General features: G+C 27.2%; 1 protein-coding gene across 3 annotated transcripts in view; it reads left to right on the top strand.

Moving 5' to 3' along the window:
• Positions 1 to 9,491: 9,491 nt before the first annotated feature.
• Positions 9,492 to 16,441, top strand: part of LOC103579754 (fasciclin-2) — a 67,471-nt gene continuing 60,521 nt past the window's right edge. The window contains exon 1 of one of the 3 annotated variants that reach the window (XM_053737993.1): positions 9,492 to 10,021. In XM_053737993.1, the coding sequence (XP_053593968.1) occupies positions 9,964 to 10,021 (58 nt within the window). In that variant the 5' untranslated portion in view covers positions 9,492 to 9,963. Of the gene's footprint in view, positions 10,022 to 10,342; positions 10,667 to 16,441 lie in introns of those variants that run through there. The other 2 variants (XM_053737992.1, XM_053737994.1) reach the window with 2 other exon arrangements.

Raw genomic sequence — 16,441 nt, 5'->3', positions numbered from 1 at the left:
TGATTATTAACTAATAGTAAAATTTTTGGGTCATCCATTTCGATACCACCTCGCTTACTGTGATAATTTTATTAAAATTAAAAATTTTATTGTTAGAAATATTCTGCGCGATATCTGGTGTTTAGTTTTTCGATGTTAAATTAACACCAGAGTAATACTATTCCAATCAATTAAAAAAATACAATTTACTAATTACAATATGCCTAATCCGTGAAAAACACCTGTTTTGTTTATTTCAACACCAATTTTTTTTTTACAAAGTATTAATTTTCAATAAATAAATTAAAATATTTATGAAAATTATTTAGCAATAATAAAATTGATATTTTACCATTCGTTACTATAAATACAATATATTTGTTGTCAATAACTGTATGTTTATTATAGCTTGTAACTGTTTGAAATCATAAAATTGGAAGCTTTTTTTTCCATATTTCTTTAATAACAATACCTCCATTGAAATGAAATATTGGACTGTTTGTTCGTGAAAATAAAAGCTTCATTACGCAGATGAAGCGTTTCCTACAGCATTTATATACATACATACAAAAAAATGAATATTTTAAATTTATAACAAACTGAGAAAAATTTAAAAAAACAATTTTTCCATCTTTCTGTTCAGAAACTCTTTGAACCGAGTGTTTGATGTTGATGCAGATAGTTAATTAAGTCCAGAACTCGATATTTATCTTCCATACCAACTATTTGTGAAAATAAAATAGACTAAACCTAAAAAAAATAAATAAAAAATCGTAATGATAGTAGTAGTCGTATATAAATGGAAGAAGTAATTATACTCGCCCATGGCCGTGAATGAAACTTCCGGTTTCCGGTATTCACGCTTTCTATACCATATATATCTACTGGCGATGAAAGAGAATAGAGATAGAAAAATAATAGTCGTATTGGAGCAAAAGAGTAAATTTCCGAAGCAGAACAATAGTCAGCCCTTTCACAGTAAAAAGTAATACTGTCCGATTTCTTTAAAGTTTTTCCTTATCTAAAAGATATAGTTACTTCTAAAACAATTTTTTTGTGCTTTCTTCTTCGCGTTTCAATTCTTTACTGTCCTGTTAGTTCTATTTATATATAAAAAAAAAAAAAAAAAAATGAAAAGTATTAAGAGTTGTATCTGGAGAAGAGAGTGCAAACTGTTGAGACTTTAAAGGACATATCACGCAGCAGCAATGCTTTAAAAGTTTTTTTATTTTCCTTTTATGTTTGTTCATATATTGTATTGTATCTTTTCGCAAGCTCCTCAGATTGGATGTTACTGTAGAGCTAGAGGTAAAGTCACACTATAGTGAATACTCTTTGGAACAGCCGTTGGCGGAGTTATCGATTTGTTCCTTCTCTACGTATTGTTCCAATATTCGCATCTAAGACTTGAGATTTTTTTCTTTCATTTTTTTTTATATATAACACTCTCTCGCTCGCTTTTATTCGGATTTCTCTTTGTCAGACATTTTATTACAAACATCAGTCTCCAAACGATACTTATCCCAACAGCGAAAGTACTTGAGTCTCCGTCAATTCGATAATATAAACATATAGATACTTATACATAGAAATAATATTTTTTTAGAGGGTGTTTAAAAAAAAAATTTTAATGAAAATATTGTTAGGAAAATGGATTATTTAATAAGATATATTTATTTTCTCTTTTTTTTTTTTTTTATGTATTTTTAACAGCGTGTATTTATTATTTAATGTTTTTGAAAGTATCATAATAAATATATAAGCGAGGGCTAAGCAAAACAGGGACGCTAAAGAAATAAAGCACTTTTGTAAACTTTGGTACATTGGATCTTTTACTTTTTTACTTTTTACTTATATGTTTTAAGAACATAATACATATAAATTTTTTTCATTACTATTAAAAAATTTTTTTTAAATATTTTTAATAAAATTTATAAAGTTAGGAGATTTATGCATAACTTAGGTAAAAATATGATAAGCGATTTAAGTGATGGGTAAAAAAATTAAAGAATTTTTTTTTTTCAACGAAATATTTTTCAAAACTTTCAAGAAAAAGTAGTGAATAAATTTTAAATTTAATTTCACAGGCGTGATAAAAAAAATGTAATTTCTCTATCAATAACCTAAAACTATATAATCATTGGATCGGACGTCTATCGAGTGGTTCGACAAGTGGACTTCCGGTTGACCGAGCATGATAAAAATTTCCCAAGCAAAGTTACACGGATGAAAAAGCTGTGGCTGCATTTTCGCATATTTCTTTATAATTCTTAAAAAGAGAACAGCCTTGACTACGAACATTTTTCTAGAGTATTTGCTTCCTCAGTATTTTATCTTAGTTTCATTTATATTCTAAAATTTCCAGAGTATTTATTGATCAGCTTTAATATTTTCGATATAATTATGTATAAAATTATAATTAACGTTGAAAGAAGTCACAATGTAATTTGCTGAAATATACAGAGTGATTCGATAGTTATGATAAAATTAGGACCTCTCGAAATCCATTTAATTAATTGCTTTTTTTTTTTTTTTTTTTAAATGACTGAATCTGGGACTCGATGAGTGACCTTATTGCCCAGGTTTTAACTGGTAAGCGAAGCTCCCATCACTCAGTTATGATCCACAGAAGAATAGGAGAGCAGCTACTGGCTGCATACCTGCATTGCCACGAGATCGAGTTTTCTTTAAGATCTGACAAACTAGTGGAGAGAAAGATGAAATGTCGTAAAGTCAAAGGATCTGCGCACACAACCTTCTAAGAACATAGTATTACATAAAAGACGTCACTACTTGGTCCTTTTAACTTCTTCTGTCTCGATCTCCAACACATTTACTTGAATTTTCCATTCGTATCTGGTCTCGAATCCTGCATACACTCTAGACTCACCCGTTGGAAAGCAGCATCCAGCAAAGCTCTCCATCTCTCGGTATCTTTCTGTCTCTTCTTCCACCCTGAACCCACCCACCGCAACGAGAAACGGTGCTTGCAGAATTGGCGCCCGTCTGACTGTCGTCTAGGCGCCAGTAAACCTGCCCCTCGATACACAATTGTCGACATCGTTCATTTTCCACCCAACACAAACGACAAATTCACCTATAGCGTCCTGCTCTATAATGCAGTGCAGAACGACACAATCGTTCTTTATTCTTTGATACCTGTATATTATCTATAACTCGGAGTTATTTAACAGCAATTTATTTTATATACATCAATATCATATTATTTCTTATTATAATTTATCAATTTTTTTATAAAAAAATTTTATAAATATATAAAATATTAATTAAATATATTTCCTCTTCTGGATTTAGCATAAATCAGAAAAGATATTCTTTGATAAGCTCATCTCCGAACACAGACTCTTGAACCATTCGTCTTTTTAGTAATCTCCCAACCCAATTCTCTTTCTCTGATCCTCATTACCCTCTAGAACTTCTATCATATTCTCTCAGATGCACTTCCAACCATCTACCTGACCTTCTTTATACGTAAATAAACGGATATTAGTCATCCGTTTATTAATCATGCCAGTCGCTTCAAGGCGTTGCTCGGAAATTCATCAAGCAGCGAATACAATGAAAAAGACTAAAAAAATAAAATATAAATGAACATAATATTAAAAAAAAATCCTTTTATCCCGATTATGTTCATTCAAGTAAACGCTCATTCCTTAACTCTATGAAAAGATGGATAAAACGTCATATAAAAGTCGATGATGGTCGAAACCGACTTTTCATCTTCAAAATACCTTATTTCAAATAAAATGAAAAATTTAAAAAAAAAAATAAAAAAAATCATTGAATAAAATTCCTCGAGCTTGTTTTTCCCTTTTATGTATTGCGAATAAAATTTCTGAGCGAAATCCAGTATAAATCCGTAAAATTTATTTTGTATCGACTTTCACGACAACTAACAAAATTTTATTCTTATTTTAACATTGCTGCAGAAAAACGTGACGTATGTGAATGGACATGGCTAACGTTGGTACATATACATATAAATATACATAGAGGGTGTTGGCTATAAGAATCACGTGCAAGTAGATGGATGAAGTATCAAAACAAAAAAAAATAAAAAGAAAACAAGATGAGAACGAAGCCGGCTCTTCGCCTAGTCTCATGAGTTCACGATCGGGTGTAAACAAGGGTTGACAAATGGCAAACAAAAAAAGGTAAGAAAACCCTTACTACTACCTTCACTATCAGCAAGCGTTCTCACTCAGAATCTCGCTTATTCTACAGACCAAAGAGAGTTTTCCTAAGCCATCACTTCGTATTTGCCTCTTACTTTAACTCGTTTTCCTCTATTCTACTGTACTTCTTTTTCTTTATCTTCTTCTTCCACTAGTTCTTCTTTATCCTCTTCACTTGGTTCTTTCTGTTACCCACTAAACATCCAAAGGGGATTGCCGTTTGTTTGGACAAGCGAGATGGATCGTCGGATGGTACACACACATAATGTACCCAACAACTAAAACTCAAGATCTGGCTAGAACTTATAACATTTTTTTTTTTTTACAAAAGATGTGAGATCTATGGCATTTTCACACTCACAACACTTCACTACTGTATAGTTCGTCACCTATTATACGATAGAATATATTTTGTTTGATTACCATCGTCACATTTTTTTATAACACCGTTCCGTACATATGTCTGTCTAAAGTGTGAAAACAAATTTATTATAGCCTAGAGGGTTTTTAGACTTTGAAATCCATTATGCATTATTTTATTTTAGTTTTTATAAATTTGAATATTTTTATGTAAACTAAGTTATGTATTTTATGTATGACAAATAGCTTATGAAATAAAAAATTTGACTGACAAAGAAAAATTTTAAGTTTAAAAATATTACGCAATTGCTAATAGAAAACAGTATATATATATATATATATATATATATATATATATATATATATATATATATATATATATATATATATATATATATATAGTATGAGTGATAGATATTTATAATATATGCATTCAGGTGTGAACCAAATGGTTCACTTGATAAATAATGTTTATCATCGTTAAACTTTGTTTTTATTTGATTCATTTTTATACAACACGGCATGTGTTGTATATGCGTATATATATATATATATATATATATTTATTTTTATTAATCTGATGACGTGTTATATTTGCTGTAGACATCAAACCATCAATCCATCAATCTTTGAGGATGCAAAATTATTATAGAGAAGGAAGTTGAAGGAAGAGAAGGAAGTTTATGTACATAAGTACAAGTATGAGATGCAGGAAACGGAACGATAAGAGTAAGAGTGAGAAAGATAAAGATAGAGATAGAAAGTGAAGGGGATTAAAAATATTCCTGCAGCTTAACTTGAGCAATTCATGGATGCGCTTGCAGTCTCGACGGCTTGTTATAATATATTAGCGGGGAAAAATATTTGGGTGATGGAAAATTCCTGAAATAGCTTTGCTGGGGGAAACGGTAATCCCAACTACTCCTGAGGGCAACCAGCGAAGATGCATATTTGCGGCTTGATAAGGAGCCGACCTAACGTAATGATCTTCAATACTCTGTTCTCTTCTTGGCTCATTAAAAACTCCTTAGATGGAAAATTACCTCCGTATTGCTATAATCTCTATTTTTAAATCCTCGTAATCGTAATACTAGTCCACTTCTTTCTTTTTAAATCATTAAGGTGACATCTAAAATTGGCTGTTTTGTAATGCTGTTTAGAATTTATTGTTTTTTTATTTAATTGTACGTAAAAAAATATATGAGTCATTTAAGAATAATTTTATTTTAATGTTGCGCGATATTTTTTATTGAGAATTTTAATTTTATAACTTCCTGGACCATAACTTAAAACTTTATTTTCAAGTAATTTAAAATTTTTCTTCTATACTACACGGAAGAAACATTAAGGAAAAATCATTATACTGTCTAAGAAAACTAAAAGCAATTTAAAAATATTGTAATTTTTCTCAGCGTAGGGGCAAGATTATTTAATTAATAATAAGAATTACTGTCATAAGTTTTGTTAACTTTTCATAAACTAAATTAAAAAAATTAGTGATTTTTATATGGAACAAATTTCACTATATTGATCAATTATTTTTTTAAAGTGAAATAACTATTCTATTTATATAATAATTTAAAAATACTTTGCAATAATTTTTATTGTTAGAATAATAAGTTGCCTGTATATGTTTTGTGTATACTAATGCGTAGAGTGTTTAAATTAAAAAGTTTTATTGATAAGTGATACATAATTGCACCGAAAGAAAAAAATATACATATCAATAATTAATGATCTTCTCATTTGAGAATTATTGTAATAAATTTTTTAATTAACGGTAGATTTAATTTTGAAAAAAAAAAATTTCTCAGTCAACAAAACTTGAAATTTATTTTTACAAATTCAAATAAATAAATGAACAATGTTTTTATATTTAAGAAAGATAATTTAAAATTTAAAAATACTTTTTTTTTAATGTCAACAAATTTTCGCGATGAAAATATATGGCTTTGTTTTTCTGCTCCGAACTCTGCCCCAGATCAGTTTAATTTATGATGTACGGACTTCGAGCAATAAACCAAATTTACCCTTATTATTTTGATTGTCATAAAGAAATATTCTCTTATCAAAAGTATTATGTTTTTTTTGAAGTATACAATTAATTAAGTAACAATTATTATTAGTTATTAGTTTCCATGCAGTTTCTGAGCTTAAAAAACGTATTCATAAATAGTATTATGTATAGTAGGTAGATAAGTTAGAGCATGTATTTTTTTTTTGTTTTTTATTAAATGAAAATAAGGTTTATAAACAACTTTGGATTTTATTTTATTGTTAAAAGTTTTAAACTATAGCACTTCATTGTATAAACTATATTTTTTATTATTAAATAGTTATTTTTAATAGCCTGCACAAAAAAAAAAGATTTCTTGGCGAAAAATTTTAACTTGCCCTAAGAAATTTTTTGTATTATAAATTATAAACAAAAATTTTTTTGCCGCAAAAAATTTTTTGTAGTCCTAAGAAAATTTTGTCTTTAATTCATAATGCAAATATTTTTTGTACCAAGAAATCTTTTTTTACTGTGTATTTTAATTGTTATTGATTTTTGCTACATTTTATATTCTGTATACAATTAAATTGCCGGATCATATGTAAGAAAATAAAAAATGAAAGCTTTCTTTGTAAGAATTTAATTGAATTTTTTTAAAAATTGTCCGAAAATCCCGCTTTTTTTATTTACTTCCCATGAAATGTGTAATAAAAAGGACACGTTAAACAAAGCGTTTAAAAATTCTTAAGTGATAAAAAAATAATTCAAGATTTACTGCAATAATACAGTAGACTCGTAATACTAAAAACTTAATATTTTCTCAAGTTTTATAGTTTAATCGCGTGTAGCTGGCCTTTTATACCTGAGAGCTCTATACCATTACGCTATCGCTCCCAGTGGGATCAGTGTATAAATAAAAATAAAGGCCACTATATCAGTATAAATAAATAATTAAATATAAACATCTTATTCATAGTTCAGACTATACAATATATAATGCAAAATACATATTTTTATACTTACAACTTATTTATCATTATCTGTAGTCTTGGTTTCACTTTCTTTATTGTTTGAATTTTTTACCGCGCTTTAGTTTAAATTATAGCTCTCATGTTGTTATTTTAAATAAGAACTCGTCACATTAAGGTAAAAATTCCAGTTATTGTCACTATAAGAAGTATACTAGAAATTAAATTTACTTATTATATTTAATATTAGTAAAAAATTAATTCATTTGATTATTCTAATAATCTACTCAATCACTTTTACTGCATTATTAATTTATAAAATGTTGCAATAAATATGTATCATGTTAAATGATCGCCAATTATCGGCATGCTATCTGTGAGGAATTCACAGTTTCCGTCCGGCTTTTAGACGTCACAAAGTTTTCTTTTTTTTGTTCAGTTTTTTGTAATATAAATTATGAATTCATTTCATAAAGTTTTATATATTTTATAAAATCAATAAATTAAAGGATTTAGGTGATTTATTACGCGGTAATAAGATCAATACTTTTTTTTTTATTTATAAATATGAGTACCCAATATAATTACTGCCAATGTCTGTATATAATATTTATTACAGCGACTGTTTAAAATCATAAGAAATAAAAAAAGTTTGCTAAATCCCAGCTGTCAGCTCCCCTCGATATTCCATTTCAAAATAATAATTCTACGAATTTGAAATAAACTGGCTTAGCAATAAATCAATCTAATCAGTAAAAAAAAAAAAAATAAGTAATTACCAGTCATTAAATAATTTTATTAAAAAAATACAGAGGGCTGATAATTAGGTACTTGATCATGAATGAGTGTGAATGCAGCTGACAAATGGAAATTTTTTAAATTTTAAAATGAATAAATAAAATGTTAATTAGAGTGAAAATTTAAAAATGCGTATTTGGACAAATGAAAAATCCGTACGCGCATTTTTTTAAATATCATTATTTTATAAATTTATTAAAAATTTATAAATTGTCTCATATCTGCTACATTTACACTCATTAGCATGATACTGAAGGTAGCCGACGTCTTCTAATTTTGTGATTTTTTTAAAAACGATAAATTAGAAAAAAAAACAATATTTAAAAAAAAATTAATCATCTTGAAGTTAGCAAACAATTAATAATTTTTGGACTTTTTTTTCCAACAAATCAATAACAAAAAAACAAAAACTAAAAATATGCACATGTAGTAAATTTAAAAACCTGCAGGTGTAATTTTTTCAATTATTTGTTTTTGCTATAATTTATTGTTTAAAAAAAATCAAAAAATTATTCGATGTCGGCTAATTTCAGTATCATAAAAATATGATCCTGAAGTAAGCAGACAATTAAAAATTTTCGGATTTTTTTTTCATCAAATGAATTTTAAAAAGAAAAAAGAAATGCACATGTAAAAAATTTAATAAATTATAGGTGCAATTTTTTCAAATATTTGTTTTTTATGATTTAATATATTTTCAAAAAACAATTCAAAAATTATTAGACGTCGGTTAACTTCAGCATCATCATAAAAATTGCACTTATAGTTTTTAAAATTTTCCATATGTGTATATTTTTAGATCTTTTTTTTTTTCTAATTAATTAGTTAAAATAAAAAAATAAAAAATTGTTAATTGCTAACTTTATGATCATACTTTTAGCCTGGGTAACTTTTAAAAATATTAAAAGATAATAAACAAAAAAAAAACAAAGTGCAAATAATTGGTACACGGCCAATAATCAGGACTTTTACCTCAGTACATCGTACATTGCATTGTATTAATTCATCAGTGACTACTATAATAGTTAAGTAGTGACTAAACTCTATTACACACTAGTCTACTCTCACATTTATATATATTTATATTTATATATATAGAACTAAATTCAAATGCAAGTTCTCATATACAGAACAAACAAACTGACATATAAACCGAACGTCACCGAGCCTCACCGAGCGGCGCTGTTGTCCTCGGGTCGAGCGCGTTCCCTGCTACAGTCGGAAATCGGCCAGCGTGACGACAACACCAAGTCGACGAATCGCGCATTCTTTAAGATACAATCCAACAGTTATTTCGTGTATGTCTTTCGTGAAAATAGTCAATTAATACCCACCAATAATATTATTAATTACACCATATATATGTGTAATAATTAAACCTACATACCAATGTGTACACCGATTTAAATGAATAGTTGTTGAGTTTAAATAAAAAAAAGAAAGGACAATTTAAAAAAAATAAAATAACGTGTCGCGAGTGTTTGTGTTATTTAAAAACTGTTTATTCAGTAGTATCGGTAATTTGTGTTACCGTTAAGACAATTAGATATTTATTTATACTTAATTAAATAATAAAACTAGCGAGTTAGTTTTAATTAAAATTTATTTGTTTAAAAATAGTATTATTATAATTATAATTATAATTAATTATTAAATAAAACTTGTGATGGCGAGTTTATCAAGTGGGCGACCTGCGGTCATTGCAATTCTTATGCTGCATCTAGGTGAGTGATGGCGTCAAGCATCATTATATACTATATATTATAACTTTTATTTTTATTATTATTTTTGTTCCCGTATACACTTTCTCGTATATTCTGTCTCAACTTGTAAAACCGGATTCCTTAAGATACTTACGGCTATCGATAAAACCTCATGATCTTTATCATACTGAGACAAAAGTAATAATAATACATACTATGTACGCTTATATATATGTTGATAATGATGATTCAAGGTATACTGTCATTGTCATTCTATCCAAGGATTCTCTATCCTCATTACAACCGATTACGTATCTTTAGTTTTATAATTCGCAGTTTAAAAGTTAATTATTTAATATATAAATTTAATTGCCGCGTAAACTGAGTTTTGAATAATAATATTAATATTAATTAACAAGTGTATTTATTAAGTTGTAATTGGTCAGTGAGTAGTCTAAAAATTAAATGTGAATTTAAAAATTGAGGGTTTCGCGCGTCGCGTTCGTGAGTTCGTTGCCCGGCGCCGGTTTGAATTTAACCGTCGGGACCGCGTCGACATTCCTGAGTGTTAGTTTTAAAAACATATGAAAGTCGTTTATATCATCATTACTATATGTCGTGATATGTTTTCAATATATACTTATAGTTATTATATTAATTATACAGGTGATTAGATATTTTATCAGATTATTATTATCATTATTAATAATTCAGTACCTGCTGCGTGGGAAAGTGTGAATTGATTAGCGGAATTGCGGAAGGAAGTTTGTGTTTCCCCTTTTCCCATGACTTGTTTGCTGGATACCTTTGCAGTATAATTTTATCTAGTACTGCTTTATAAATAATTTATATTTACTTAATAATAATAAAAATAATAATATGAATTATTATTTAGTAAAAAAATAATTAAATTGCAATAAATAATAAGAGAATATTTATCAAAATACAAAATTGCTGACACCTGAGCAAACGTGTTACTCGTGAGAGAGCACCTGCTCGGCACCGACTTAAACCACTTTGTTTTACTCTCAATGTATATATGTTATGTATAGTTACTTGAGCTCTTCTTGGTTCTCGTGATGCTCTTGCCTGTTAGCCTACAGGTCCAGGGTCAACAGTAACATGCAAAGGGCAAAGGTAAAAGGCCCTTGAAGGCAACCGAAGTTGTTAAGAAAATTGCTCAAAGTCATGCAGACATTAAAAAACAAGATTTAAAACCCACGTATTCTGTCTATTTATCCTAATCTAAGACTCTTAAATCGAGGAATATTTTTACTTCCTCTCAATATACATTTTTTTTCTTGTAATCTTTTAAAATGCTTTAAGCTTCACGGTACTTGAGAAGATACATAAAATAAATTTAAAATAGCTTCGTTATGGAAAAAAAAATATTAAATTTTTCGAGGTCTTGGGCTGCATCCCTACCTGGGCTATTTTAAACGTTACCTTTTCACAGTCAATTAGTAGAGTGTATTAACTTTTTTGCTTTTCTTTTTTTTTTTTTTTTTTTTATTAAAATAGGTAAAAATATTCAAATCGATTATATTCATAAAGCTTTAGGGAATTTCATTTTAAAAAGAATTATTTAAATAAAATACGCATTTATTTAGTTGTAAAGAATATTTTAAATATGTAACAATAATCGGAATGCTTATTGTAACAAGTAAAATTCAAGTTTTATAAACTTTTAAATTTAAAATGGAAAAATTACCATTTTACGATAAATTATAAAATAGAATTTTTTTTCGCTATTACATGTGGCAGATGGAATATAAGTATAAAACGAAATTACGTCCGGGTGCGTCATCTGCGACGCGTACTCACAATTTATAAAGTAAAGAGTAAAGACTGTATATATAAAGTTCATTTTTTTTTTAAATTTTTACACCAAGTTATTTAAAAGCTTACTGTAATAACGTGTAAAGTATTTTAAATCGTTATAGCGTAAAACATTACATGTAATTATCATTAGTTTTTTCACTTAAATCTAGAATTAACGGTCGTTGAGTATAAAAAATACAGCCCGTGCCAGGCTCGTTAGAATTTTTCTTGTTAATGTTTTGTTATTTTTGTCATTAACAGATAATAGTAAAATTTTTTTTATTTTTGTTATTTATCTCATTTCTTGGGGGTATCGAATTAACGACATTTAAGCCTGTATTATTTCAATTGACGTCTTGAGCAGAATAAAAGGAAAAAAAAAAGTGAAATAAACAAAAAGGTAGAAGAAGAGACTTAAGACCAAGTAAAGAGAATCTTACCCAGTTACTGTCGTTCTTGGTCATTTTTATTTTATTTATTTATTTTTATTTCATTGCACTCCAATTCACGGTGTTGGAAATTCTGCAACAAACAACTGTACTCCTGTTTATGTTGCTACACCATGCCAGTCTGATTTATAAATGAGAGACTGTCGGATAACCCCGTCTTCATGTTTCTTTTATTTTTTTTTTTATTTTGTTCTTCTTTCTTCTCAATGTTTCCAATGAAACAGGAGATTATGATGAAAATTTACCGTTAAAACAAGACAGTTTTACTTTCGAAAATTAACCGTTTTTTAAAATCTTCTATAGTTATAAAAAATTTGTTTCATATTTCATTCTTATCAATAAATAATTATTCTTTAATAATTTGGTAGAGTCCGTCTGAGCTCAAGTCAGATTAGAATATCGTTTATTAAATATTTAACTAGTGTCTATGTTTATAAATTAAATCATATATTTAATTCATTTCAACAAATGAATCTATTCTTTGTATATTCTTATAACATTCTATTTATTAGCAGTTTAAATTGGGATATATTATATCCTTTCGACCTTTCTTTTATATTTTTTGTTGATGCAAAAAATTTTTTAGTTATTACTTGAAAACATATTTCTTTTTTTTACAAATTCGAAAATTTTGATTATTTAAATGATTTATCGTGTGTGATAATTGGATACATTTAAGATAATTTGAAAATTTTTAATTTAATGCATTAAAATAAATAGTGATTTACAACTTTAATAAGTTCGTTGCTAAATACTTTAAGTTTCTGATCACTGTTTGAATTTTTTTGAAAGTAATTTTGAGAAAATAAACAATAAAATTTAGTTATTAATGTTCCTGATGATCGGAACTTTTTTTGAAATTTAATTGCTTAGGAGTGTCAAAGGGTAATAGTGAAGTTGCACATTTTGTAATTTAAATTTTTTTTTAAAGTTTAGTAAAAGTTATTAATAAAAATTCAGCAAAATGTATTATAATAATTAATTTCTCAATTAATTTTTAAATTAGAAACTGTTTTTTAAAATGTCAATTCAAACACTAGTGATGTATTATATAGGTTCCGACACGCTATCGCACGGAGAGATTAAAAAATATCCACGTTTACTCTATTAGAATCACAAAAAAAATTAAATACAAGAGAATAGCGTGACTTTCATTGGCCCTTAGTTCCGACAGATGTAGTGACGTCATAATCAATTACAAGTCGTTATTTTTTGCGCCAAAATCCATTCATTTTTCATAATTAATTTATAGAAAAATGAAAATTTTGACTTAAAAAAAAAAAATGATTAAAACATGTTCTTGATAAGTTGCTCTTTCATCTACAAACAAATTTTTGGTGATCAAAAATTCATGCAACTTTTCTATTGGGGGTAATTGCAATTCGCGACTGACATACTTCTATGCGAAACATTTCAGAAATCTAGATCCAGTGGATTTTTCACTTTTCATTTTGTTTTTTTATTTTCATCCCGCGAAAAATGTTTCGATCTTTAAGTACATTTATAAATTGATTTTTGAACATTTATTTGATAGCCCTAATTATTATTAATTATTTCTTTTAGAAGAAAACAACGTGTAAGGCGTAAAAATCTTTCTGGCACAATAATTTTTTAAAAGTAATTGATAATTTTTTCTCAGACACATTTTCTTGTAAAATGAAAATGTAAATTTTTACTCCAACATAAAATAAATTAAAAAACGATCAAGTTTCTGTTTTAAATGTCGACAATTTTTTTGGAACAATATTTTGATCATGATATCTCAAATAATTATTTAAAATTTTTCAATTTTTTGAATTATGTTAAAAGATTTTTATAAACTAAGTACTAGTTATGAAAATTCAAAATTGTTTTTACAAATATTACCAATATTTTTATCGCAAAATGTTCATTACTCAGATGACGAAAAAAATGATTTATTTAATTTTAATTATTGTCCAGTTTCAAACGATCCTCATTAATACAAGTGACTATTAAATAATTCGAACTTTTTTGGTCCACTGTTAAAAGATATATGACGTAATAAATGACAAATGATTTTTAAATACTCGGGTTATATAATCAGTAAACAATTTAGGGTTAGTATTTATTTAGTTAAGAGTCAATTGAAACGATATAATAGTGACACTATTCTTAAAGAACTTTAAAATGTTATTCTTTCATTTTTCATTTGACACTTTACACTTAACGCCCTTTTATAACTTGTCAACGACTGTAACCCAAACAGATCTCTCTCAAAACTAGTCTAAAACACGTGGCAACTTTCAGGGAGAGAGATATATATTTCTCTTATTCACAGTACATCTAACTACTACATATATATTATATATTATGGTATGCCTACCCCCCATTGTCTGAGTTTAGTGGCCCTATCTAGTTAGGTCTAGTTAAGAGAAACTACTCAGGAAATGAAACAAAACAGACATTTTAAAGGAAATGTAAAAAATTAATAAATGAGGAATATAACTTTTAAATTTGAAACTTGTAATTTATTAAGTAATATCATATCTTAAGCATAAGACTTGAGTCATTTCTCATTTCATTTTTTTTTTATTTTCTTTTTCTTTATATTCTCAGAGTAGAAATTTCGACTCTTTTATCCTTATGAGCTTTATAAATGAACTTAGGATACTGAATAAACTTTGGCCTTTGGTTCTTAGACTTTTTTTTTTTAAATTGATTGTATGCGTAAATAGGAGTGAGAATTTTATAAAGAATAAAAAATAAAATAATATAAATATAATAAAGTAAAAAATATATATAATGATACAATAGAATAAAATATATAAAAATAATAAAATGAAGCTGAGAGAGAAGTTAAGAAAAATGTCGATGATGACTAGATTGAGAATAAAGGAATAAGTGAAAGGCACGTATGGACATATTCTCAGGCTTAACTTGTGTAGTGTTGCATTGTTCAGTATCCGACTTGTTTCGTGTTAGAAACGAAATGCTTTGCTGTCAGAAATACCGCACTGACTTTATGGACAAAGAAACCCACCAGATGAGATTGTATACATTTATGTACATATATATATACCATACGCGTACCAATACATAAAAATACGTGAAAATATATTACATATATGTATACAATGAAAAAGGATAACAGAAAGTAAAAAAAAAAAGTTTTTTTCAAATAAAAATTCATGAATTTATCAGCCTTTCCAAGAGATTTTATTACAATATCTTTGGAAAGCTATTTCATAAAAATTTTTTTACGCTTTTCAATTTATTTTATTTTATATTCATTGAAGATTGTGATTTTTATTTTATTATTATTATGTATGCTATTTTTTTTTTTTTATTTCATTATGGTCACTGAGTGTAAAAATAGTGGGTGTGATAGCAAAGGAAGTGAGGGAGCGTGAGAATATTAAATCGATCGATATTAATATGAGTGAATAATAATTTGTAACGTAATTACACGGCAAGAGAAACGATAATGAGAGGGTTATTGCCAGGACACACTACGAGAAAATACGTTACTCGTTTTGGTCAAATATATACGTATATGTTATGTTATGTACCTCATAGTGGCGCCGTTTAATGAGCCGTAACATTTTTTTTAGTTTCAACCTCGCTTTTATTATTTATTTTGTTTTTGATCGAACGTTAACCAATTGGTATAAATTTGTACCATAACTTGAATATTGTTGCGTCATAAAAAATAAAAAAAATAATGAATTAACCATATGACAGCTTAAACATACGGGTTGAAATAGAAAGTTTTTGTACAAAGTAAGGATAATCCTTTGTTGTTCATCTTATACTTTATGTTCGAGTATTAATTGATAATAGTTTTCACAAATAGAATAAAGATTTTCAATATTTTATTTTTATTATTGACAACATATTATTTACTGGATAGATTTTATTCAGTCGAATGAAAAATGAAAATGCTTCCAACTGTAGAATAGACTGAAATGCAATTTTCATCTTTTTCGTTTATATATATACATATATTTTTTTTTTTATTCTATTTTTTATACAATCTGTAATCAAAAAAATATCGAAGTATAACGAACCAATTACTAAAGTGGATTCCGCTTAGATTAATATCCTTTTATGTATTTTTTTTGTTTTTTTTAATAGATTATATTTGTGTATACAATACAGTCTGGTTATAAGCAATACGGATGCTTTATCTACTCTCACGTAAATTGAATTT

Source organism: Microplitis demolitor, chromosome 4, assembly GCF_026212275.2.
Source record: "Microplitis demolitor isolate Queensland-Clemson2020A chromosome 4, iyMicDemo2.1a, whole genome shotgun sequence".
NCBI classification, from domain to species: Eukaryota; Metazoa; Arthropoda; class Insecta; order Hymenoptera; family Braconidae; genus Microplitis; species Microplitis demolitor.
Note: the sequence above shows the minus strand (reverse complement) of the source record. Positions and strands in the feature narration are given on the sequence as shown.